This window comes from Heterodontus francisci, chromosome 6, assembly GCF_036365525.1.
Source record: "Heterodontus francisci isolate sHetFra1 chromosome 6, sHetFra1.hap1, whole genome shotgun sequence".
NCBI lineage: Eukaryota > Metazoa > Chordata > Chondrichthyes > Heterodontiformes > Heterodontidae > Heterodontus > Heterodontus francisci.
Window position 1 is genome coordinate 562,577 of NC_090376.1, and position 26,792 is coordinate 589,368.

Here is a 26,792-nt window from a genome sequence, read left to right on the forward strand (position 1 = left end):
ACTGAGAGACACCAGTCAGTGTACAGATATCACCCTGAGAGAGAGGGGACTTAGAGACACCAGTCAGTGTACACATATCACCCTGAGAGAGAGGGGATTGAGAGACACCAGTCAGTGTACACATATCACCCTGAGAGAGAGGGGACTGAGAGACACCAGTCAGTGTACACATATCACCCTGAGAGAGAGGGACTGAGAGACACCAGTCATTGTACAGATATCACTCGAAGTGTGAGAGACTGAGAGACACCAGTCAGTGTACAGATATCTCCCAGAGAGAGAGGGACTGAGAGACACCAGTCAGTGTACAGATATCACCCTGAGAGAGAGGGACTGAGAGACACCAGTCATTGTACAGATATCACTCGAAGTGTGAGAGACTGAGAGACACCAGTCAGTGTACAGATATCTCCCAGAGAGAGAGGGACTGAGAGACACCAGTCAGTGTACAGATATCTCCCAGAGAGAGAGGGGACTGAGAGACACCAGTCAGTGTACAGATATCACCCTGAGAGAGAGGGGACTGAGAGACACCAGTCAGTGTACAGATATCTCCCAGAGAGAGAGGGACTGAGAGACACCAGTCAGTGTACAGACATCACCCTGAGAGAGAGGGACTGAGAGACACCAGTCAGTGTACAGATATCACCCTGAGAGAAAGGGTCTGAGAGACAACAGTCAGTGTACAGATATCACCCTGAGAGAGAGGGACTGAGAGACACCAGTCATTGTACAGATATCACTCGAAGTGTGAGAGACTGAGAGACACCAGTCAGTGTACAGATATCACCCTGAGAGAGAGGGACTAAGAGACACCAGTCAGTGTACAGATATCTCCCAGAGAGAGAGGGGACTGAGAGACACCAGTCAGTGTACAGATATCTCCCAGAGAGAGAGGGGATTGAGAGACACCAGTCAGTGTACAGATATCACCCTGAGAGAGAGGGGGACTTAGAGACACCAGTCATTGTACAGATATCACTCGAAGTGTGAGAGACTGAGAGACACCAGTCAGTGTACAGATATCACCCTGAGAGAGAGGGGACTTAGAGACACCAGTCAGTGTACACATATCACCCTGAGAGAGAGGGGATTGAGAGACACCAGTCAGTGTACAGATATCACCCTGAGAGAAAGGGTCTGAGAGACACCAGTCAGTGTACAGATATCTCCCAGAGAGAGAGGGACTGAGAGACACCAGTCAGTGTACAGATATCACCCTGAGAGAAAGGGTCTGAGAGACACCAGTCAGTGTACAGATATCACCCTGAGAGAGAGGGACTGAGAGACACCAGTCAGTGTACAGATATCACCCTGAGAGAAAGGGTCTGAGAGACAACAGTCAGTGTACAGATATCACCCTGAGAGAGAGGGACTGAGAGACACCAGTCATTGTACAGATATCACTCGAAGTGTGAGAGACTGAGAGACACCAGTCAGTGTACAGATATCTCCCAGAGAGAGAGGGCCTGAGAGACACCAGTCAGTGTACAGACATCACCCTGAGAGAGAGGGACTGAGAGACACCAGTCAGTGTACAGATATCACCCTGAGAGAAAGGGTCTGAGAGACAACAGTCAGTGTACAGATATCACCCTGAGAGAGAGGGACTGAGAGACACCAGTCATTGTACAGATATCACTCGAAGTGTGAGAGACTGAGAGACACCAGTCAGTGTACAGATATCACCCTGAGAGAGAGGGACTAAGAGACACCAGTCAGTGTACAGATATCTCCCAGAGAGAGAGGGGACTGAGAGACACCAGTCAGTGTACAGATATCTCCCAGAGAGAGAGGGGATTGAGAGACACCAGTCAGTGTACAGATATCACCCTGAGAGAGAGGGGTTTGAGAGACACCAGTCAGTGTACAGATATCACCCTGAGAGAGAGGGGGACTCAGAGACACCAGTCATTGTACAGATATCACTCGAAGTGTGAGAGACTGAGAGACACCAGTCAGTGTACAGATATCACCCTGAGAGAGAGGGGACTTAGAGACACCAGTCAGTGTACACATATCACCCTGAGAGAGAGGGGATTGAGAGACACCAGTCAGTGTACACATATCACCCTGAGAGAGAGGGGACTGAGAGACACCAGTCAGTGTACACATATCACCCTGAGAGAGAGGGACTGAGAGACACCAGTCATTGTACAGATATCACTCGAAGTGTGAGAGACTGAGAGACACCAGTCAGTGTACAGATATCTCCCAGAGAGAGAGGGACTGAGAGACACCAGTCAGTGTACAGATATCACCCTGAGAGAGAGGGACTGAGAGACACCAGTCATTGTACAGATATCACTCGAAGTGTGAGAGACTGAGAGACACCAGTCAGTGTACAGATATCTCCCAGAGAGAGAGGGACTGAGAGACACCAGTCAGTGTACAGATATCTCCCAGAGAGAGAGGGGACTGAGAGACACCAGTCAGTGTACAGATATCACCCTGAGAGAGAGGGGACTGAGAGACACCAGTCAGTGTACAGATATCTCCCAGAGAGAGAGGGACTGAGAGACACCAGTCAGTGTACAGACATCACCCTGAGAGAGAGGGACTGAGAGACACCAGTCAGTGTACAGATATCACCCTGAGAGAAAGGGTCTGAGAGACAACAGTCAGTGTACAGATATCACCCTGAGAGAGAGGGACTGAGAGACACCAGTCATTGTACAGATATCACTCGAAGTGTGAGAGACTGAGAGACACCAGTCAGTGTACAGATATCACCCTGAGAGAGAGGGACTAAGAGACACCAGTCAGTGTACAGATATCTCCCAGAGAGAGAGGGGACTGAGAGACACCAGTCAGTGTACAGATATCTCCCAGAGAGAGAGGGGATTGAGAGACACCAGTCAGTGTACAGATATCACCCTGAGAGAGAGGGGGACTTAGAGACACCAGTCATTGTACAGATATCACTCGAAGTGTGAGAGACTGAGAGACACCAGTCAGTGTACAGATATCACCCTGAGAGAGAGGGGACTTAGAGACACCAGTCAGTGTACACATATCACCCTGAGAGAGAGGGGATTGAGAGACACCAGTCAGTGTACAGATATCACCCTGAGAGAAAGGGTCTGAGAGACAACAGTCAGTGTACAGATATCACCCTGAGAGAGAGGGACTGAGAGACACCAGTCATTGTACAGATATCACTCGAAGTGTGAGAGTCTGAGAGACACCAGTCAGTGTACAGATATCACCCTGAGAGAGAGGGACTGAGAGACACCAGTCAGTGTACAGATATCACCCTGAGAGAAAGGGTCTGAGAGACAACAGTCAGTGTACAGATATCACCCTGAGAGAGAGGGACTGAGAGACACCAGTCATTGTACAGATATCACTCGAAGTGTGAGAGACTGAGAGACACCAGTCAGTGTACAGACATCACCCTGAGAGAGAGGGACTGAGAGACACCAGTCAGAGTACAGATATCACCCTGAGAGAAAGGGTCTGAGAGACAACAGTCAGTGTACAGATATCACCCTGAGAGAGAGGGACTGAGAGACACCAGTCATTGTACAGATATCACTCGAAGTGTGAGAGACTGAGAGACACCAGTCAGTGTACAGATATCACCCTGAGAGAGAGGGACTAAGAGACACCAGTCAGTGTACAGATATCTCCCAGAGAGAGAGGGGACTGAGAGACACCAGTCAGTGTACAGATATCTCCCAGAGAGAGAGGGGATTGAGAGACACCAGTCAGTGTACAGATATCACCCTGAGAGAGAGGGGGACTTAGAGACACCAGTCATTGTACAGATATCACCCTGAGAGAAAGGGTCTGAGAGACAACAGTCAGTGTACAGATATCACCCTGAGAGAGAGGGACTGAGAGACACCAGTTATTGTTCAGATATCACTCGAAGTGTGAGAGACTGAAAGACACCAGTCAGTGTACAGATATCTCCCAGAGAGAGAGGGACTGAGAGACACCAGTCAGTGTACAGACATCACCCTGAGAGAGAGGGACTGAGAGACACCAGTCAGTGTACAGATATCACCCTGAGAGAAAGGGTCTGAGAGACAACAGTCAGTGTACAGATATCACCCTGAGAGAGAGGGACTGAGAGACACCAGTCATTGTACAGATATCACTCGAAGTGTGAGAGACTGAGAGACACCAGTCAGTGTACACATATCACCTGAGAGAGAGGGGATTGAGAGACACCAGTCAGTGTACACACATCACCCTGAGAGAGAGGGGACTGAGAGACACCAGTCAGTGTACAGATATCCCCCTGAGAGAGGGACTGAGAGAAACCAGTCAGTGTACAGATATCTCCCTGAGAGAGAGGGACTGAGAGACACCAGTCAGTGTACAGATATCTCCCTGAGAGAGAGGGGACTGAGAGACACCAGTCAGTGTACACATATCACCCTGAGAGCAAGGGGATTGGGAGACACCAGTCAGTGTACACATATCACCCTGAGAGAGTGAGGGACTGAAAGACACCAGTCAGTGTACAGATTTCACCAATGAGAGTGAGGGACTGAGAGACACCAGTCAGTGTACAGATATCACCCTGAGAGAGAGGGACTGGGAGACACCAGTCAGTGTACAGATATCACCCTGAGAGAGAGGGGGACTGAGACACCAATCAGTTTACAGATATCTCCCTGAGAGAGAGGGACTGAGAGACACCAGTCATTGTACAGATATCACTCGAAGTGTGAGAGACTGAGAGACACCAGTCAGTGTACAGATATCTCCCAGAGAGAGAGGGACTGAGAGACACCAGTCAGTGTACAGATATCACCCTGAGAGAGAGGAACTGAGAGACACCAGTCTGTGTACAGATATCTCCCTGAGAGAGAGGGTCTGAGAGACAACAGTCAGTGTACAGATATCACCCTGAGAGAGAGGGACTGAGAGACACCAGTCAGTGTACAGATATCTCCCTGAGAGAGAGGGACTGAGAGACACCAGTCAGTGTACAGATATCACCCTGAGAGAGAGGGGGACTTAGAGACACCAGTCAGTGTACACATATCACCTGAGAGAGAGGGGATTGAGAGACACCAGTCAGAGTACACATATCACCCTGAGAGAGAGGGGACTGAAAGACACCAGTCAGTGTACACATATCACCCTGAGAGAGAGGGACTGAGAGACACCAGTCAGTGTACAGATATCTCCCTGAGAGAGAGGGACTGAGAGACACCAGTCAGTGTACAGATATCACCCTGAGAGAGAGGGGGACTTAGAGACACCAGTCAGTGTACACATATCACCCTGAGAGAGAGGGGATTGAGAGACACCAGTCAGTGTACACATATCACCGTGAGAGAGAGGGGAATGAGAGACACCAGTCAGTGTACACATATCACCAGAGAGAGAGGGGAGTGAGAGACACCAGTCAGTGTACACATATCACCCTGAGAGAGAGAAGGACTGAGAAACACCAGTCAGTGTACAGATATCACCCTGAGAGAGTGAGGGACTGAGACACACCAGTCATTGTACAGATATCACCCTGACAGAGAGGGGACTGAGAGACATCAGTCAGTGTACAGATATCTCCCAGAGAGAGAGGGGATTGAGAGACACCAGTCAGTGTACAGATATCACCCTGAGAGAGAGGTGGACTTAGAGACACCAGTCAGTGTACAGATATCTCCCAGAGAGAGAGGGGACTGAGAGACACCAGTCAGTGTACAGATATCTACCAGAGAGAGAGGGGATTGAGAGACACCAGTCAGTGTACAGATATCACCCTGAGAGAGAGGGGGACTTAGAGACACCAGTCAGTGTACACATATCACCCTGAGAGAGAGGGGATTGAGAGACACCAGTCAGTGTACAGATATCACCCTGAGAGAGAGGGGACTGAGAGACACCAGTCAGTGTGCACATATCACCCTGAGAGAGAGGGGATTGAGAGACACCAGTCAGTGTACACATATCACCCTGAGAGAGAGGGGACTGAGAGACACCAGTCAGTGTACACATATCACCCTGAGAGAGAGAAGGACTCAGAAACACCAGTCAGTGTACAGATATCTACCTGAGAGAGTGAGGGACTGAGAAACACCAGTCAGTGTACAGATATCTACCTGAGAGAGTGAGGGACTGAGACACACCAGTCATTGTACAGATATCACCCTGAGAGAGAGGGGACTGAGAGCCATCAGTCAGTGTACAGATATCTCCCAGAGAGAGAGGGGATTGAGAGACACCAGTCAGTGTACAGATATCACCCTGAGAGAGAGGGGGATTGAGAGACACCAGTCATTGTACAGATATCACTCGAAGTGTGAGAGACTGAGAGACACCAGTCAGTGTACACATATCACCCTGAGATAGAGGGACTGAGAGACACCAGTCATTGTACAGATATCACTCGAAGTGTGAGAGTCTGAGAGACACCAGTCAGTGTACAGATATCTCCCAGAGAGAGAGGGACTGAGAGACACCAGTCAGTGTACAGATATCACCCTGAGAGAAAGTGTCTGAGAGACACCAGTCAGTGTACAGATATCACCCTGAGAGAAAGGGTCTGAGAGACAACAGTCAGTGTACAGATATCACCCTGAGAGAGAGGGACTGAGAGACACCAGTCATTGTACAGATATCACTCGAAGTGTGAGAGTCTGAGAGACACCAGTCAGTGTACAGATATCTCCCAGAGAGAGAGGGACTGAGAGACACCAGTCAGTGTACAGATATCACCCTGAGAGAAAGGGTCTGAGAGACACCAGTCAGTGTACAGATATCACCCTGAGAGAGAGGGGATTGAGAGACACCAGTCAGTGTACACATATCACCCTGAGAGAGAGGGGACTGAGAGACACCAGTCAGTGTACACATATCACCCTGAGAGAGAGGGACTGAGAGACACCAGTCATTGTACAGATATCACTCGAAGTGTGAGAGACTGAGAGACACCAGTCAGTGTACAGATATCTCCCAGAGAGAGAGGGACTGAGAGACACCAGTCAGTGTACAGATATCACCCTGAGAGAGAGGGACTGAGAGACACCAGTCATTGTACAGATATCACTCGAAGTGTGAGAGACTGAGAGATACCAGTCAGTGTACAGATATCTCCCAGAGAGAGAGGGACTGAGAGACACCAGTCAGTGTACAGATATCTCCCAGAGAGAGAGGGGACTGAGAGACACCAGTCAGTGTACAGATATCACCCTGAGAGAGAGGGGACTGAGAGACACCAGTCAGTGTACAGATATCACCCTGAGAGAGAGGGGACTGAGAGACACCAGTCAGTGTACAGATATCACCCTGAGAGAGAGGGACTGAGAGACACCAGTCATTGTACAGATATCACTCGAAGTGTGAGAGACTGAGAGACACCAGTCAGTGTACAGATATCTCCCAGAGAGAGAGGGGACTGAGAGACACCAGTCAGTGTACAGATATCACCCTGAGAGAGAGGGAATTGAGAGACACCAGTCAGTGTACACATATCACCCTGAGAGAGAGGGGACTGAGAGACACCAGTCAGTGTGCACATATCACCCTGAGAGAGAGGGGATTGAGAGACACCAGTCAGTGTACACATATCACCCTGAGAGAGAGGGGACTGAGAGACACCAGTCAGTGTACACATATCACCCTGAGAGAGAGAAGGACTGAGAAACACCAGTCAGTGTACAGATATCTACCTGAGAGAGTGAGGGACTGAGACACACCAGTCATTGTACAGATATCACCCTGAGAGAGAGGGGACTGAGAGCCATCAGTCAGTGTACAGATATCTCCCAGAGAGAGAGGGGATTGAGAGACACCAGTCAGTGTACAGATATCACCCTGAGAGAGAGGGGGATTGAGAGACACCAGTCATTGTACAGATATCACTCGAAGTGTGAGAGACTGAGAGACACCAGTCAGTGTACACATATCACCCTGAGATAGAGGGACTGAGAGACACCAGTCATTGTACAGATATCACTCGAAGTGTGAGAGTCTGAGAGACACCAGTCAGTGTACAGATATCTCCCAGAGAGAGAGGGACTGAGAGACACCAGTCAGTGTACAGATATCACCCTGAGAGAAAGTGTCTGAGAGACACCAGTCAGTGTACAGATATCACCCTGAGAGAAAGGGTCTGAGAGACAACAGTCAGTGTACAGATATCACCCTGAGAGAGAGGGACTGAGAGACACCAGTCATTGTACAGATATCACTCGAAGTGTGAGAGTCTGAGAGACACCAGTCAGTGTACAGATATCTCCCAGAGAGAGAGGGACTGAGAGACACCAGTCAGTGTACAGATATCACCCTGAGAGAAAGGGTCTGAGAGACACCAGTCAGTGTACAGATATCACCCTGAGAGAGAGGGACTGAGAGACACCAGTCAGTGTACAGACATCACCCTGAGAGAGAGGGACTGAGAGACACCAGTCAGTGTACAGATATCACCCTGAGAGAAAGGGTCTGAGAGACAACAGTCAGTGTACAGATATCACCCTGAGAGAGAAGGACTGAGAGACACCAGTCATTGTACAGATATCACTCGAAGTGTGAGAGACTGAGAGACACCAGTCAGTGTACAGATATCACCCTGAGAGAGAGGGACTAAGAGACACCAGTCAGTGTACAGATATCTCCCAGAGAGAGAGGGGACTGAGAGACACCAGTCAGTGTACAGATATCTCCCAGAGAGAGAGGGGATTGAGAGACACCAGTCAGTGTACAGATATCACCCTGAGAGAGAGGGGGACTTAGAGACACCAGTCATTGTACAGATATCACTCGAAGTGTGAGAGACTGAGAGACACCAGTCAGTGTACAGATATCACCCTGAGAGAGAGGGGACTTAGAGACACCAGTCAGTGTACACATATCACCCTGAGAGAGAGGGGATTGAGAGACACCAGTCAGTGTACACATATCACCCTGAGAGAGAGGGGACTGAGAGACACCAGTCAGTGTACACATATCACCCTGAGAGAGAGGGACTGAGAGACACCAGTCATTGTACAGATATCACTCGAAGTGTGAGAGACTGAGAGACACCAGTCAGTGTACAGATATCTCCCAGAGAGAGAGGGACTGAGAGACACCAGTCAGTGTACAGATATCACCCTGAGAGAGAGGGACTGAGAGACACCAGTCATTGTACAGATATCACTCGAAGTGTGAGAGACTGAGAGACACCAGTCAGTGTACAGATATCTCCCAGAGAGAGAGGGACTGAGAGACACCAGTCAGTGTACAGATATCTCCCAGAGAGAGAGGGGACTGAGAGACACCAGTCAGTGTACAGATATCACCCTGAGAGAGAGGGGACTGAGAGACACCAGTCAGTGTACAGATATCACCCTGAGAGAGAGGGGACTGAGAGACACCAGTCAGTGTACAGATATCACCCTGAGAGAGAGGGGTTTGAGAGACACCAGTCAGTGTACAGATATCACCCTGAGAGAGAGGGACTTAGAGACACCAGTCAGTGTACAGATATCACCCTGAGAGAGAGGGACTGAGAGACACCAGTCATTGTACAGATATCACTCGAAGTGTGAGAGACTGAGAGACACCAGTCAGTGTACAGATATCACCCTGAGAGAGAGGGACTTAGAGACACCAGTCAGTGTACAGATATCACCCTGAGAGAGAGGGACTGAGAGACACCAGTCAGTGTACACATATCTCCCAGAGAGAGAGGGACTGAGAGACACCAGTCAGTGTACAGATATCACCCTGAGAGAGAGGGGACTGAGAGACACCAGTCAGTGTACAGATATCACCCTGAGAGAGAGGGGACTGAGAGACACCAGTCAGTGTACAGATATCACCCTGAGAGAGAGGGGACTGAGAGACACCAGTCAGTGTACAGATATCACCCTGAGAGAGAGGGGTTTGAGAGACACCAGTCAGTGTACAGATATCACCCTGAGAGAGAGGGACTTAGAGACACCAGTCAGTGTACAGATATCACCCTGAGAGAGAGGGACTGAGAGACACCAGTCAGTGTACAGATATCACCCTGAGAGAGAGGGGACTGAGAGACACCAGTCAGTGTACAGATATCACCCTGAGAGAGAGGGGTTTGAGAGACACCAGTCAGTGTACAGATATCACCCTGAGAGAGAGGGACTTAGAGACACCAGTCAGTGTACAGATATCACCCTGAGAGAGAGGGACTGAGAGACACCAGTCATTGTACAGATATCACTCGAAGTGTGAGAGACTGAGAGACACCAGTCAGTGTACAGATATCTCCCAGAGAGAGAGGGACTGAGAGACACCAGTCAGTGTACAGATATCTCCCAGAGAGAGAGGGGACTGAGAGACACCAGTCAGTGTTCAGATATCACCCTGAGAGAGAGGGGACTGAGAGACACCAGTCAGTGTACAGATATCACCCTGAGAGAGAGGGGACTGAGAGACACCAGTCAGTGTACAGATATCACCCTGAGAGAGAGGGGTTTGAGAGACACCAGTCAGTGTACAGATATCACCCTGAGAGAGAGGGACTTAGAGACACCAGTCAGTGTACAGATATCACCCTGAGAGAGAGGGACTGAGAGACACCAGTCAGTGTACACATATCTCCCAGAGAGAGAGGGACTGAGAGACACCAGTCAGTGTACAGATATCACCCTGAGAGAGAGGGACTGAGAGACACCAGTCATTGTACAGATATCACTCGAAGTGTGAGAGACTGAGAGACACCAGTCAGTGTACAGATATCACCCTGAGAGAGAGGGACTTAGAGACACCAGTCAGTGTACACATATCTCTCTGAAGGGAAAATTTGCCCATTGCCCAGCATTCTGTGTCCAGGTTTAACTGCACTCCCGCTCCCTGGAATTGGAACATTAATAATCTATGATCCACGCTGAGATTTGGGCTGCTATTTGTAGCCCTGAACAGCTGGGTGAGTGTAGCCTGAGCTCAGACTCGCATAATCAATGAAGTGTCAACTTCAGATTTACGTGTGATACAGATAGTGACATATGCGGCACAGAAGGAGGCCCTTCAGCCCATGGAGTCCATGCCGGCTTTCTGTACAGCAATGCAATCAGTCCCAATCCTCTGACTCTCTTCCTGTAGCCCTACAAGTTTAATTCCCTCAAGTGCCCGTCTAATTACCTTTTGAAATGATTCATTGTCTCCGCTTCCACCACCCTCGAGGCAGCAAGTTACAGGTCGTCACCACCTGCTGCATAAAAAAGTTCTTCCTCACATCCCCCCGTATCTCTTGCCCAAAACCTTCAATCTGTGTCCCCTAGTCCTTGTACCATCAACTAATGGGAACAGCTTTTCTTTGTCTCCCTTATCTAAGCCTATCATAATCTTGTACACCTCTATCAACCCCAGCTTCTCCAACCCAACCTTGTAGCTAAATCCTCCATCCCTGGACCCTCCCATCCTTCCTGAAGTGTGGTGACCCGAACTGGACTCAATACTCCATTTGGGGCCTAACCAGAGCTTTATAAAGGTTCGGCATAACGTCCCCGCTTTTGTACTCAATGCCTCTATTTATGAAGCCCAAGATCCCATATGCTTTACTAACCACTCTCTCAATATGTCCTGCCACCTTCAAAGATCGATGCACATGCACCCCTCTGTTCCTGCACACTCTTTCGAACTGTGCCATTAAGTATATATTTCCTCTCCCTACTCCTTCTGCCAAAATGCATCACCTCACACTTTCCTGTATGAAATTCTATCTGCCACCTCTCTGCTCATTCTGCTAGCCTATCAATGTCCTGTTGCAGATGGTTCATATCATCCTCACTATTTGTCACTCTGTATTCCAATATCTTGCTCTAGCCATAGTCCCAAAGGGCCATAGGCATCGCTCCCCATTAGACAGACACAGTTGGTCACCACTCCTCAAGCATGGGGCAAGGCGATGATGCAGGCCTTCATAAACAACAACAGCCTGTATGGGGATTGAACCTGCACTTTTGGCGCTTTTCTATATCACACACTAGCCAACTGAGTTAACTGTCCACCCTCGACATTTACACATGTTCAAAAATCACTGACCCCTGGGGAACACCACAGTCTACCATCCTCCAGTCTGAAAAACAACCATTTACCATGGCTCACTGTTTCTGTCCTGAAACCAATTTTTAATCCAATTGGACACTGACCCTCCTATTTCATGAGCCTCTGTTTTGTTAACCAGCCTTTTATATAGTACTTTGTGAAATTCTTTCTTAAAATCTATATAAACAAAATCCGCCGCACTCCCTTCATCAACCTTCTCTGTTTCCTACCTGCATGATGGGTGTGCTGTAGCCCTGGGCCTCCCAGATAAATGCCACATAATTTTGTAGCTGGAAATGTGGCAAATTATCGTTTACATCCTGAAGGCTGAGGGTGACAGCAGTGAAAATGAAGGAGGACGAGAATTCCGCTCTAACCACAAGGCGTAACTTGGGGGTTTGTTCGAAGTCCAGTCCTGACGAACTCTTCACCGAGATATCACCTGGGGACCGGAATGAATACCTTCACTGCCTGTACACAGGAGCCCGGGAGTCACATTAAGACTGAATTCAGTCTGCTAAATGACCGACATAAATATATATCTAAACCCGCCTGAGAAATATCTCGAATAGATCCAAAAATAATTTATTAGTCGGAGGAGCAGCGACAGTTTCATCGGATCTGCAGCAGCTAATTTGCACTCAGTAAAAATCCCACAAACAGCAACGGAATGAATGACTAATTTTTTTTTCCATGTTGGGTGACAAAAAAATAATGGGTAGAGCACCAGAGAGAACTTCCCTGCTTTTCCTGAAATTAGCGCCGTGGAATCTTTTATATCCAACTGAGACCAGTCCTTCGTTTCACATTTCATCTGAAAGATGTCACCTCCGACTGTGCAGCACTCCCTCAGTACTGACCCTCCGACAGTGCAGCACTCCCTCAGTACTGGCACTGGGCTCAACCCCAGTCCGCTCTGACCCAGTGGCAGGAATTCCTCTGGAAATTGAGTTTTCGAATATATCCCTGGAGACCCCGGGATACAGCTGATAATATGATTCTTACTGTTCAGTGTTTTGCCTGTGTCGAGTGTTATGTGTCCCTCTGAAATGTTCTTTCACACAGAGTGCAGATGGGAAATAAATGACCAGGAAAGTATATCCAATCAGATACATCAATTTTCAACTTGTCGCCTAGTGTAAAACTCGTGACCTGATCAGTTCGTTTAAGAATCGTCCGATACCTTTTACAACATTGGCTGATCCAGTGTTGGTGGTTTCAGGCCTGGGGCACAGGGTAAAATCAGCCTGAGACTGGTTTAATGGTGTCATGGCTGAGGGATATGGGGTGGTGGTGGATGGGGGAGGCACCTGGCGATGTGTGTGGGGTATAGGATGTGGCTGGGTAGGAGAGGGGTGATGTGTGTGAGTGTGCGAGTTGGGAATGGGGCGAGTGTGGGGGATGAAGTGGGGGTGGGGGAAGGGGTGAGTGTGGGAGATGGGTATGGGGTGAGTGCGGGGGGTTGGGAGAGTGCGGAGGGTGGGGAGAGTGCGGGCGTGGGGCGAGTACGGGGGGGTGGGGCGAGTGCTGGGGGTGGGGTGAGTGGGGGGGCTGGGGCGAGTGCGGGAGTGGGGCGAGTGCTGGGGGTGGGGCGAGTGCTGGGGGTGGGGCGAGTTAGGGGGGTGGGGCGAGTATGGGGGGTGGAGCAAGTTGGGGGGTGGGGCAAGTTGGGGGGTGGGGCGAGTGCAGGGGGTGGGGCGAGTGCGGAGGTGGGGCGAGTGCGGGGGTTGGGGCGAGTGCGGAGGTGGGGCGAGTGCGGGGTGTGGGGCGGTTAGAGTGCAGGGGTGAGGCGACGGGCGGGGCGAGTGCGGGGGTGGGGCGATTGCTGGGGGTGGGGCGAGTGCAGGGGGATGGGGCGGGTGCAGGGGGATGGGGCGAGTGCGGGGGATGGGGCGAGTGCGGGGGATGGTGCGAGTGCGGGGGGTGGGGCGAGTGTGGGGGGTGGGGCGAGTGCGGGGTTGGGGCGAGTGCGGGGGTTGGGGCGAGTGCGGGGGTGGGGCGAGTGCAGGGGTTGGAGCGAGTGCGGGGGTTGGGGCGAGTGCGGGGGTTGGGGCGAGTGCGGGGGTGGGGCGAGTGTGTGGGTTGGGGCGAGTGTGTGGGTTGGGGCGAGTGCGGGGAAGGGGTGAGTGTGGGGGTGGGGAGAGTGTGGGGGTGGGGGCTGGGGTGAGTGTGGGGTCGGGGTGAGTGTGGGGTCTGGGAGAGTGTGGGGGTGGGGGCTGGGGTGAGTGTGGGGGTGGGGGCTGGGGTGAGGGTGGGGGTGGGGGATGGGGTGAGTGTGGGGAAGGGGGATGGGGTGAGTCTGGGAGTGGGGGATGGGGTGAGTGTGGGGGTGGGGCGAGTGCGGGGGGTGGGGCATGCGGGGTTTGGGCGAGTGCGGGGGTTGGGGCGAGTGCGGGGTTGGGGCGAGTGCGGGGGTTGGGGCGAGTGCGGGGGTTGGGGCGAGTGCGGGGGTGGGGCAAGTGCGGGTGTTCGAGCGAGTGCGGGGGTTGGGGCGAGTGCGGGGGGTGGGGCGAGTGCGGGGGTTGGGGCGAGTGCGGGGTTGGGGCGAGTGCGGGGGTTGGGGCGAGTGCGGGGGTTGGGGCGATTGCGGGGGTTGGGGCGAGTGCGGGGTTTGGGGCGAGTGCGGGGGTTGGGGCGAGTGCGGGGTTTGGGGCGAGTGCGGGGGTTGGGGCGAGTGCGGGGGTGGGGCGAGTGTGGGGGTTGGGGCGAGTGTGTGGGTTGGGGCGAGTGTGTGGGTTGGGGCGAGTGCGGGGATGGGGAGAATGTGGGGGTGGGGGATGGGGTGAGTGTGGGGAAGGGGGATGGGGTGAGTATGGGGGTGGGGGATGGGGTGAGTGTGGGGAAGGGGGATGGGGTGAGTCTGGGAGTGGGGGATGGGGTGAGTGTGGGGGTGGGGCGAGTGCGGGGGGTGGGGCGTGCGGGGTTTGGGCGAGTGCGGGGGTTGGGGCGAGTGCGGGGTTGGGGCGAGTGCGGGGGTTGGGGCGAGTGCGGGGGTTGGGGCGAGTGCGGGGGTGGGGCAAGTGCGGGTGTTCGAGCGAGTGCGGGGGTTGGGGCGAGTGCGGGGTTGGGGCAAGTGCGGGGGTTGGGGCGAGTGCGGGGTTGGGGCGAGTGTGGGGGTGGGGCGAGTGCGGGGGTGGGGCGAGTGCGGGGGTTCGAGCGAGTGCGGGGGTTGGGGCGAGTGCGGGGTTTGGGGCGAGTGCGGGGGTTGGGGCGAGTGCGGGGGTTGGGGCGAGTGCGGGGGTTGGGGCGAGTGCGGGGGTGGGGCGAGTGTGGGGGTTGGGGCGAGTGTGTGGGTTGGGGCGAGTGCGGGGATGGGGAGAGTGTGGGGGTGGGGGATGGGGTGAGTGTGGGGAAGGGGGATGGGGTGAGTATGGGGGTGGGGGATGGGGTGAGTGTGGGGAAGGGGGATGGGGTGAGTCTGGGAGTGGGGGATGGGGTGAGTGTGGGGGTGGGGCGAGTGCGGGGGGTGGGGCGTGCGGGGTTTGGGCGAGTGCGGGGGTTGGGGCGAGTGCGGGGTTGGGGCGAGTGCGGGGGTTGGGGCGAGTGCGGGGGTTGGGGCGAGTGCGGGGGTGGGGCAAGTGCGGGTGTTAGAGCGAGTGCGGGGGTTGGGGCGAGTGCGGGGGGTGGGGCGTGCGGGGTTGGGGCGAGTGCGGGGGTTGGGGCGAGTGCGGGGTTGGGGCGAGTGCGGGGGTTGGGGCGAGTGCGGGGGTGGGGCGAGTGCGGGGGTTCGAGCGAGTGCGGGGGTTGGGGCGAGTGCGGGGTTTGGGGCGAGTGCGGGGGTTGGGGCGAGTGCGGGGGTTGGGGCGAGTGCAGGGGTTGGGGCGAGTGCGGGGGTGGGGCGAGTGTGGGGGTTGGGGCGAGTGTGTGGGTTGGGGAGAGTGCGGGGATGGGGAGAGTGTGGGGATGGGGGATGGGGTGAGTCTGGGAGTGGGGGATGGGGTGAGTGTGGGGGTGGGGAGAGTGTGGGGGTGGGGGCTGGGGTGAGTGTGGGGTCGGGGTGAGTGTGGGTGTGGGGGCTGGGGTGAGTGTGGGGTCGGGGTGAGTGTGGGGTCTGGGAGAGTGTGGGGGTGGGGGCTGGGGTGTGTGGGGTCGGGGAGAGTGTGGGGGTGGGGGCTGGGGTGAGTGTGGGGTCGGGGTGAGTGTGGGGTCTGGGAGAGTGTGGGGGTGGGGGCAGGGGTGAGTGTGGGGTCGGGGAGAGTGTGGGGGTGGGGGCTGGGGTGAGTGTGGGGGTGGGGTGAGTGTGGGGATGGGGGATGGGGTGAGTCTGGGAGTGTGGGATCGGGGAGAGTGTGGGGGTGGGGGCTGTGGTGAGTATGATGGTGCGGTGAGTGCGGGGGATGGGGAGAGTGTGGGAGATGGGGATGGGGTGAGTGTGCGGGGATGGAGAGAGTGTGGGGGGATGGGGAGAGTGTGGGGGGATAGGGAGAGTGTGGGGATGGGGTGAGTGTGGTGGATGCGGTGAGTGTGGGGGTGGGGGCTCGGGAGAATGTGGGGGTGGGAGCTGGGGAGAGTGTGGGGGTGGGGGCTGGGATGAGTGTGGGGGCTGGGGAGAGTGTGGGGGGGTGGGGTGAGTGTGGGAGATGGGGGATGGGGAGAGTGTGGGTGTGGGGCTGGGGAGAGTGTCGGGGGTGGGGAGAGTGTGGGAGATGGGGATGGGGAGAATGTGGGGGTGGGGGCTGGGGAGAGTGTCGGGGGTGGGGAGAGTGTGGGGGTGGGGGCTGGTGTGAGTGTGGGGGCTGGGGAGAGTGTCGGGGGTGGGAGAGTGTGGGGGTGGGGGCTGGTGTGAGTGTGGGGGCTGGGGAGAGTGTCGGGGGTGGGAGAGTGTGGGAGAAGTGGTTGGGGTGAGTGTGGGAGATGGGGAGAGTGTGGGAGATGGGGTTGGGGAGAGTGTGGGAGATGGGGAGAGTGTGGGAGATGGGGAGAGTGTGGGGGATGGGGAGAGTGTGGGGAATGGGGTGAGTGTGGGGAATGGGGAGAGTGTGGGGGTTGGGTGAGTGGGGGGGAAGGGGTGAGTGTGGGGGAAGGGGTGAGTGTGGGGGATGGGGAGAGTGTGGGGGAAGGGGTGAGTGTGGGGGATGGGGAGAGTGTGGGGGATGGGGTGAGTGTGGGGGATGGGGTGAGTGAGGGGGGTGGGGTGAGTGTGGGGGGGTGGAATGAGTCTGGGGGGATGGGGAGAGTGTGGGGGTTGGGGTGAGTGTGGGGGAAGGGGTGAGTGTGGGGGAAGGGGTGAGTGTGGGGGATGGGGAGAGTGTGGGGGAAGGGGTGAGTGTGGGGGATGGGGAGAGTGTGGGGGATCGGGTGAGTGTGGGGGATGGGGTGAGTGAGGGGGGTGGGGTGAGTGTGGGGGGGTGGAATGAGTCTGGGGGGATGGGGAGAGTGTGGGGGTTGGGGTGAGTGCGGGGGTTGGGGCGAGTGTGTGGGTTGGGGCGAGTGAGTGGGTTGAAGCGAGTACAGGGGTTAGGGCGAGTGCAGGGGTGGGGCGAGTGCGGGGGTGGGGCTAGTTGCAGGGGTGGGGCGAGTGCGGGGGTGGGGCGAGTTGCAGGGGTGGGACGAGTGCGGGGGTGGGGCGAGTGCGGGGGTGGGGCGAGTGCGTGGGTTGGGGCGAGTGCGGGGGTTGGGGCGAGTGCAGGGGTGGGGCGAGTGCGGGGGTGGGGCGGGTTGCAGGGGTGGGGCGAGTGCGGGGGTGGGGCGAGTGCAGGGTTGGGGCGAGTGCGGGGGTTGGGGCGAGTGCGGGGGTTTGGGCGAGTGCGGGGGTTGGGGCGAGTGCGGGGGTGGGGCAAGTGCGGGTGTTCGAGCGAGTGCGGGGGTTGGGGCGAGTGGGGGGGGTGGGGCGAGTGCGGGGTTGGGGCGAGTGCGGGGGTTGGGGCGAGTGCGGGGGTGGGGCGAGTGCGGGGGTTCGAGCGAGTGCGGGGGTTGGGGCGAGTGCGGGGGTTGGGGCGAGTGCGGGGTTTGGGGCGAGTGCGGGGGTTGGGGCGAGTGCGGGGGTTGGGGCGAGTGCGGGGGTGGGGCGAGTGTGGGGGTTGGGGCGAGTGTGTGGGTTGGGGCGAGTGCGGGGATGGGGAGAGTGTGGGGATGGGGGATGGGGTGAGTCTGGGAGTGGGGGATGGGGTGAGTGTGGGGGTGGGGAGAGTGTGGGGGTGGGGGCTGGGGTGAGTGTGGGGTCGGGGTGAGTGTGGGTGTGGGGGCTGGGGTGAGTGTGGGGTCGGGGTGAGTGTGGGGTCTGGGAGAGTGTGGGGGTGGGGGCTGGGGTGAGTGTGGGGTCGGGGAGAGTGTGGGGGTGGGGGCTGGGGTGAGTGTGGGGGTGGGGTGAGTGTGGGGATGGGGTGAGTGTGGGGGTGGGGTGAGTGTGGGGATGGGGGATGGGGTGAGTCTGGGAGTGGGGGATGGGGTGAGTGTGGGGGTGGGGGCTGGGGTGAGTGTGGGGGTGGGGGCTGGGGTGAGTGTGGGATCGGGGAGAGTGTGGGGGTGGGGGCTGGGGTGAGTGTGGGATCGGGTAGAGTGTGGGGGTGGGGGCTGTGGTGAGTATGATGGTGCGGTGAGTGCGGGGGATGGGGAGAGTGTGGGAGATGGGGATGGGGTGAGTGTGCGGGGATGGAGAGAGTGTGGGGGGATGGGGAGAGTGTGGGGGATGGGGAGAGTGTGGGGGATGGGGAGAGTGTGGGGGTGGGGTGAGTGTGGTGGATGCGGTGAGTGTGGGGGTGGGGGCTCGGGAGAATGTGGGGGTGGGAGCTGGGGAGAGTGTGGGGTTGGGGGCTGGGATGAGTGTGGGGGCTGGGGAGAGTGTGGGGGGGTGGGGTGAGTGTGGGAGATGGGGAGAGTGTCGGGGGTGGGGAGAGTGTGGGAGATGGGGATGGGGAGAATGTGGGGGTGGGTGCTGGGGAGAGTGTCGGGGGTGGGGAGAGTGTGGGGGTGGGGGCTGGTGTGAGTGTGGGGGCTGGGGAGAGTGTCGGGGGATGGGGAGAGTGTGGGGAATGGGGTGAGTGTGGGGAATGGGGTGAGTGTGGGGGAAGGGGTGAGTGTGGAGGATGGGGAGAGTGTGGGGAATGGGGTGAGTGTGGGGGAAGGGGTGAGTGTGGGGGATGGGGAGACTGTGGGGGATGGGGAGAGTGTGGGGAATGGGGTGAGTGTGGGGAATGGGGTGAGTGTGGGGGAAGGGGTGAGTGTGGGGGATGGGGAGAGTGTGGGGGAAGGGGTGAGTGTGGGGGATGGGGCGAGTACAGGGGTTAGGGCGAGTGCAGGGGTGGGGCGAGTGCGGGGGTGGGGCTAGTTGCAGGGGTGGGGCGAGTGCGGGGGTGGGGCGAGTGCGGGGGTGGGGCGAGTTGCAGGGGTGGGGCGAGTGCGGGGGTGGGGCGAGTTGCAGGGGTGGGGCGAGTGCAGGGGTGGGGCGAGTGCGGGGGTGGGGCGAGTGCGGGGGTGGGGCGAGTGCAGGGGTTGGGGCGAGTGCGTGGGTTGGGGCGAGTGCGGGGGTTGGGGCGAGTGCAGGGGTGGGGCGAGTGCGGGGGTGGGGCGGGTTGCAGGGGATGGGGTGAGTGTGGGGATGGGGAGAGTGTGGGGGTGGGGAGAGTGCGGGGGTTGGGCGAGTGCGGGGGTTGCGCGAGTGCGGGGGTTGGGCGAGTGCGAGGGTGGGGCGAGTGCGAGAGTGGGGCGAGTGCGGGGATGGGGAGAGTGTGGGGGTGGGGAGAGTGTGGGGGTGGGGAGAGTGTGGGGGTGGGGGCTGGGGTGAGTTTGGGGGTGGGGGCTGGGGAGAGTGTCGGGTGTGAGGAGAGTGTGGGGGGGTGGGGAGAGTGTGGGAGATGGGGAGAGTGTGGGGGTGGGGAGAATGTGGGGGATGGGGAGACTGTGGGGGTGGGGAGAATGTGGGGGATGGGGAGACTGTGGGGGTGGGGGCTGGGGTGAGTTTGGGGGTGGGGTGAGTGTGGGGGGGGTGGGATGAGTGTGGGGGGGTGGGGAGAGTGTGGGGGTTGGGTGAGTGTGGGGGGGTTGGGATGAGTGTGGGGGGGTGGGGAGAGTGTGGGGGTGGGGTTAGTGTGGGGGTGGGGTGAGTGTGGGGGGGGTGGGATGAGTGTGGGGGGGGTGGGGAGACTGTGGGGGTGGGGGCTGGGGTGAGTTTGGGGGTGGGGTGAGTGTGGGGGGGTGGGATGAGTGTGGGGGGGTGGGGAGAGTGTGGGGGTGGGGAGAGTGTGGGGGTTGGGTGAGTGTGGCGGGGGTGGGATGAGTGTGGGGGGGTGGGGAGATTGTGGGGGTGGGGTGAGTGTGGCGGGGGTGGGATGAGTGTGGGGGGGTGGGGAGAGTGTGGGGGGCTGGGATGAGTGTGGGGGGGTTGGGATGAGTGTGGGGGGGTGGGGAGAGTGTGCGGGGGTGGGGTGAGTGTGGGGGATGGGTGAGTGGGGGGGGAAGGGATGAGTGTGGGGGATGAGGAGAGTGTGGGAGATGGGGAGAGTGTGGGGGGTGGGGAGAGTGTGGGGGGTGGGGAGAGTGTGGGGGTGGGGTGAGTATGGGGGGTGGGGAGAGTGTGGGGGTGGGGTGAGTGTGGGGGGGGTGGGATGAGTGTGGGGGGGTTGGGATGAGTGTGGGGGGGTGGGGAGAGTGTGCGGGGGTGGGGAGAGTGTGGGGGATGGGTGAGTGGGGGGGGAAGGGGTGTGTGGGGGGGAAGGGGTGAGTGTGGGGGTGGGGTGAGAGGGTGGGGGTGGGATGAGTGTGGGGGGGGGTGGGATGAGTGTGGGGGGGTTGGGATGAGTGTGGGTGGGTGGGTGGGGAGAGTGTGCGGGGGTGGGGAGAGTGTGAGGAATGGGGTGAGTGTGGGGGTCGGGGTGAGTGTGGGGGATGGGTGAGTGTGGGGGGAAGGGGTGAGTGGGGGGGAAGGGGTGAGTGTGGGGGAAGGGGTGAGTGTGGGGGATGGGGAGAGTGTGGGAGATGGGGAGAGTGTGGGGGTGGGGTGAGTGTGGGGGGTGGGGAGAGTGTGGGGGTGGGGTGAGTGTGGGGGGGGTGGGATGAGTGTGGGGGGGTTGGGATGAGTGTGGGGGTTGGGGTGAGTGTGGGGGATGGGTGAGTGGGGGGGGAAGGGGTGAGTGGGGGGGAAGGGGTGAGTGTGGGGGAAGGGGTGAGTGTGGGGGATGGGGAGAGTGTGGGAGATGGGGAGAGTGTGGGGGTGGGGTGAGTGTAGGGGGGGTGGGATGAGTGTGGGGGGGTTGGGATGAGTGTGGGGGATGGGTGAGTGTGGGGGATGGGGTGAGTGAGGGGGGTGGGGAGAGTGTGGGGGTGGGGCTGGGGCGAGTGTGGGGTCGGGGTGAGTGTGGGGTCGGAGAGAGTGTGGGGGTGGGGGCTGGGGTGAGTGTGGGGGTGGGGGATGGGGTGAGTGTGGGGGTGGGGGCTGGGGTGAGTATGGTGCTGCGGTGAGTGCGGGGGTAGGGTGAGTGCGGGGGATGGGGAGAGTGTGGGAGATGGGGATGGGGTGAGTGTGGGGGAATGGAGAGAGTGTGGGGGGAAGGCAAGAATGTGGGGGGATGGAGAGAGTGTGGGGGGGATGGAGAGAGTGTGGGGGGATGGGGAGAGTGTGGGGGATGGGGAGACTGTGGGGGTGGGGGCTGGGGTGAGTTTGGGGGTGGGGTGAGTGTGGTGGATGCGGTGAGTGTGGGGGGTGGGGGCTCGGGAGAATGTGGGGGTGGGAGCTGGGGAGAGTGTGGGGGTGGGGGCTGGGATGAGTGTGGGGGCTGGGGAGAGTGTGGGGGGTGGGGTGAGTGTGGGAGATGGGGGATGGGGAGAGTGTGGGGGTGGGGCTGGGGAGAGTGTCGGGGGTGGGGAGAGTGTGGGGGTGGGGGCTGGGGTGAGTGTGGGGGCTGGGGAGAGTGTCGGGGTTGGGAGAGTGTGGGAGATGTGGTTGGGGAGAGTGTGGGGGATGGGGAGAATGTGGGGGATGGGGAGAGTGTGGGGAATGGGGTGAGTGTGGGGGGGGGTGGGATGGGTGTGGGGAGAGTGTGGGAGATGGGGAGAGTGTGGGGGGTGGGGAGAGTGTGGGAGATGGGGAGATTGTGGGGGTGGGGAGAGTGTGGGGGGTGGGGAGAGTGTGGGGGTGGGGTGAGTGTGGGGGGGTGGGATGAGTTTGGGGAGGTTGGGATGAGTGTGGGGGGGTGGGGAGAGTGTGGGGCTGGGGTGAGTGTGGGGGGGGTGGGATGAGTGTGGGGGGGTTGGGATGAGTGTGGGGGGTGGGGAGAGTGTGGGGGGTGGGGAGAGTGTGGGGGTGGGGTGAGTGTGGGGGTGAGGTGAGTGAGGGGGGGTGGGATGAGTGTGGGGGGTGGGGAGAGTGTGGGGGGGAGGGGAGAGTGTGGGGTTGGGGTGAGTGTGGGGGGGGTGGGATGAGTGTGGGGGGTTGGGATGAATGTGGGGGTGTGGGGGGAGTGTGCGGGGGTGGGGTGAGTGTGGGGGTTGGGGTGAGTGGGGGGGATGGGTGAGTGGGGGGGGGTGGGATGAGTGTGGGGGGGGGTGGGATGAGTGTGGGGGGGTTGGGATGAGTGTGGGGGGGTGGGGAGAGTGTGCGGGGGTGGGGTGAGTGTGGGGGTTGGGGTGAGTGGGGGGGATGGGTGAGTGGGGGGGGGTGGGATGAGTGTGGGGGGGTTGGGATGAGTGTGGGGGAAGGGGTGAGTGTGGGGGATGGGGAGGGTGTGGGAGATGGGGAGAGTGTGGGGGGTGGGGAGAGTGTGGGGGTGCGGTGAGTGTGGGGGGTGGGGAGAGTGTGGGGAATGGGGTGAGTGTGGGGGCTGGGGAGAGTGTGGGGGGGTTGGGATGAGTGTGGGGGGGGGAGAGTGTGCAGGGGTGGGGACAGTGTGGGGGGGTTGGGATGAGTGTGGGGGGGTGGGGAGAGTGTGGGGGGTGGGGAGAGTGTGGGGGGGTTGGGATGAGTGTGGTGGGGTTGGGATGAGTGTGGGGGGGGTGGGGAGAGTGTGAGGAATGGGGTGAGTGTGGGGGTTGGGGTGAGTGTGGGGGATGGGTGAGTGGGGGGGAAGTGGTGAGGGTGGGGGAAGGGGTGAGTGTGGGGGATGGGGAGAGTGTGGGAGATGGGGAGAGTGTGGGGGGTGGGGAGAGTGTGGGGGTGGGGTGAGTGTGGGGGGTGGGGAGAGTGTGGGGGTGGGGTGAGTGTGGGGGGGTGGGATGTGTGGGGGGGTTGGGATGAGTGTGGGGGTGGGGTGAGTGTGGGGGGTGGGGAGAGTGAGCGGGGGTGGGGAGAGTGTGAGGAATGGGGTGAGTGTGGGGGTTGGGGTGAGTGTGGGGGATGGGTGAGTGGGGGGGAAGGGGTGAGTGTGGGGGATGGGTGAGTGTGGGGGATGGGGTGAGTGTGGGGGTTGGGGTGAGTGTGGGGGATGGGTGAGTGGGGGGGAAGGGGTGAGGGTGGGGGAAGGGGTGAGTGTGGGGGATGGGGAGAGTGTGGGAGATGGGGAGAGTGTGGGGGGTGGGGAGAGTGTGGGGGTGGGGTGAGTGTGGGGGGTGGGGAGAGTGTGGGGGTGGGGTGAGTGTGGGGGGGTGGGATGAGTGTGGGGGGGTTGGGATGAGTGTGGGGGTGGGGTGAGTGTGGGGGGTGGGGAGAGTGAGCGGGGGTGGGGAGAGTGTGAGGAATGGGGTGAGTGTGGGGGTTGGGGTGAGTGTGGGGGATGGGTGAGTGGGGGGGAAGGGGTGAGTGTGGGGGATGGGTGAGTGTGGGGGATGGGGTGAGTGAGGGGGGTGGGGTGAGTGTTGGGTGGGGTGAGTGTTGGATGGGGTGAGTGTGGGGGGTGGGGTGAGTGTGGGGGATGGGGTGAGTGAGGGGGGTGGGGTGAGTGTTGGGTGGGGTGAGTGTTGGGTGGGGTGAGTGTGTGGGTCTGTTGAGTGTGGGGTGGGGTGAGTGTGCGGGGGTGGGGAGAGTGTGGGGGCTGGGGAGAGTGTGGGGGATGGGGTTGGGGAAAGTGTGGGAGATGGGGAGAGTGTGGGGGATGGGGAGAATGTGGGGGATGGGGAGAGTGTGGGGAATGGGGTGAGTGTGGGGAATGGGGTGAGTGTGGGGGATGGGGTGAGTGTGTGGGTCTGGTGAGTGTGGGGTGGGGTGAGTGTGCGGGGTGGGGAGAGTGTGGGGGCTGGGGAGAGTGTGGGGGATGGGGTTGGGGAAAGTGTGGGAGATGGGGAGAGTGTGGGGGATGGGGAGAATGTGGGGGATGGGGAGAGTGTGGGGAATGGGGTGAGTGTGGGGGATGGGTGAGTGGGGGGGAAGAGGTGAGTGTGGGGGAAGGGGTGAGTGTGGGGGGTGGGGAGAGTGTGGGGGATGGGTAGAGTGTGGGGGATGGGGAGAGTGTGCGGGATGCGGTGAGTGTGGGGGAAGGGGTGAGTGTGGGGGAAGGGGTGAGTGTGGGGGAAGGGGTGAGTGTGGGGGTGGGGCGAGTGCGGGGGTTGGGGCGAGTGTGTGGGTTGGGGCGAGTGTGTGGGTTGGGGCGAGTACAGGGATGGGGCGAGTGCGGGGGTGGGGCGAGTTGCAGGGGTGGGGCGAGTGAGGGGGTGGGGCGAGTGCGGGGGTGGGGCAAGTGCAGGGGTTGGGGCGAGTGCGTGGGTTGGGGCGAGTGCGGGGGTTGGGGCGAGTGTGTGGGTTGGGGCGAGTGTGGGGGAATGGAGAGAGTGTGGGGGGATGGCAAGAGTGTGGGGGGATGGAGAGAGTGTGGGGGGATGGGGAGAGTGTGGGGGATGGGGAGACTGTGGGGGTGGGGGCTGGGGTGAGTTTCGGGGTGGGGTGAGTGTGGTGGATGGGTGAGTGGGGGGGTGGGGGCTGGGGAGAGTGTCAGGTGTGAGGAGAGTGTGGGGGTGGGGTGAGTGTGGGGGGGGTGGGATGAGTGTGGGGGGGTTGGGATGAGTGTGGGGGGGTGGGGAGAGTGTGGGAGATGGGGAGAGTGTGGGGGGTGGGGAGAGTGTGGGAGATGGGGAGAGTGTGGGGGGTGGGGAGACTTTGGGGGTGGGATGAGTGTGGGGGGGTGGGGAGAGTGTGGGGGTGGGGTGAGTGTGGGGGGGGTGGGATGAGTGTGGGGGGCTTGGGATGAATGTGGGGGGGGTGGGGAGAGTGTGCGGGGGTGGGGTGAGTGTGGGGTTTGGGGTGAGTGGGGGGGATGGGTGAGTGGGGGGGGTGGGATGAGTGTGGGGGGGTTGGGATGAGTGTGAGTGGGTGGGGAGAGTGTGCGGGGGTGAGGTGAGTGTGGGGGTTGGGGTGAGTGGGGGGGATGGGTGAGTGGGGGGGGGGGGTGGGATGAGTGTGGAGGGGTTGGGATGAGTGTGGGGGAAGGGGTGAGTGTGGGGGATGGGGAGAGTGTGGGGGTGGGGTGAGTGTGGGGGGTGGGGAGAGTGTGGGGGTGGGGTGAGTGTGGGGGGGGTGGGATGAGTGTGGGGGGGTTGGGATGAGTGTGGGGGGGGGTTGGGATGAGTGTGCGGGGGTGGTGAGAGTGTGAGGAATGGGGTGAGTGTGGGGGGGTGGGGAGAGTGTGCGGGGGTGGGGACAGTGTGGGGGGGTTGGGATGAGTGTGGGGGGGTGGGGAGAGTGTGGGGGGTGGGGAGAGTGTGGGGGGGTTGGGATGAGTGTGGGAGGGTGGGGAGAGTGTGGGGGGTGGGGAGAGTGTGGTGGGGTTGGGATGAGTGTGGGGGGGTGGGGAAAGTGTGAGGAATGGGGTGAGTGTGGGGGTTGGGGTGAGTGTGGGGGATGGGTGAGTGGGGGGGAAGGGGTGAGTGTGGGGGAAGGGGTGAGTGTGGGGGATGGGGAGAGTGTGGGAGATGGGGAGAGTGTGGGGGGTGGGGAGAGTGTGGGGGGTGGGGAGAGTGTGGGGGTGGGGTGAGTGTGGGGGGTGGGGAAAGTGTGGGGGTGGGGTGAGTGTGGGGGGGTGGGATGGGTGTGGGGGGGTTGGGGTGAGTGAGCGGGGGTGGGGAGAGTGTGAGGAATGGGGTGAGTGTGGGGGTTGGGGTGAGTGTGGGGGATGGGTGAGTGGGGGGGGAAGGGGTGAGTGGGCGGGAAGGGGTGAGTGTGGGGAAAGGGGTGAGTGTGGGGGATGGGTGAGTGTGGGGGATGGGGTGAGTATGGGGGGTGGGGTCAGTATGGGGGGTGTGATCAGTGTGGGGGGTAGGTGAGTGTGGGGTGGGGTGAGTGTTGGGAGGGGTGAGTGTTGGGTGGGGTGAGTGTGGGGGGTGGGGTGAGTGTGGGGGATGGGGTGAGTGTGGGGTGGGGTGAGTGTGCGGGGGTGGGGAGAGTGTGGGGGATGGGGTGAGTGTGTGGGTCTGGTGAGTGTGGGGTGGGGTGAGTGTGCGGGGGTGGGGAGAGTGTGGGGGCTGGGGAGAGTGTGGGGGATGGGGTTGGGGAAAGTGTGGGAGATGGGGAGAGTGTGGGGGATGGGGAGAATGTGGGGGATGGGGAGAGTGTGGGGAATGGGGTGAGTGTGGGGAATGGGGTGAGTGTGGGGGATGGGTGAGTGGGGGGGAAGAGGTGAGTGGGGGGGATGGGGTGAGTGAGGGGGGTGGGGTGAGTGTGGGGGATGGGGAGAGTGTGGGGGATGGGGTGAGTGTGGGGGATGGGGAGAGTGTGAGGGATGCAGTGAGTGTGGGGGATGGGGTGAGTGTGGGGGATGGGGTGAGTGAGGGGGGTGGGGTGAGTGTGGGGGATGGGGAGAGTGTGGGGGATGGGGTGAGTGTGGGGGAAGGGGTGAGTGTGGGGGAAGGGGTGAGTGTGGGGGTGGGGCGAGTGCGGGGGTTGGGGCGAGTGTGTGGGTTGGGGCGAGTGTGTGGGTTGGGGCGAGTACAGGGGTTAGGGCGAGTGCAGGGGTGGGGCGAGT

The 26,792-nt window shown here is 59.3% G+C and overlaps 1 protein-coding gene and 1 pseudogene across 1 annotated transcript in view; both read right to left on the minus strand.

Moving 5' to 3' along the window:
* The window catches only part of LOC137371067 (protocadherin-16-like), a 579,474-nt gene that overhangs the window by 93,009 nt on the left and 459,673 nt on the right, over positions 1-26,792 (minus strand). Inside the window, exon 15 of the mRNA XM_068032966.1 lies at positions 12,204-12,415. Coding sequence (XP_067889067.1) covers positions 12,204-12,415 — 212 coding nt within the window. The remainder of the gene's footprint in view (positions 1-12,203; positions 12,416-26,792) is intronic.
* LOC137371049 (uncharacterized) lies at positions 25,691-26,715 on the minus strand (annotated as a pseudogene).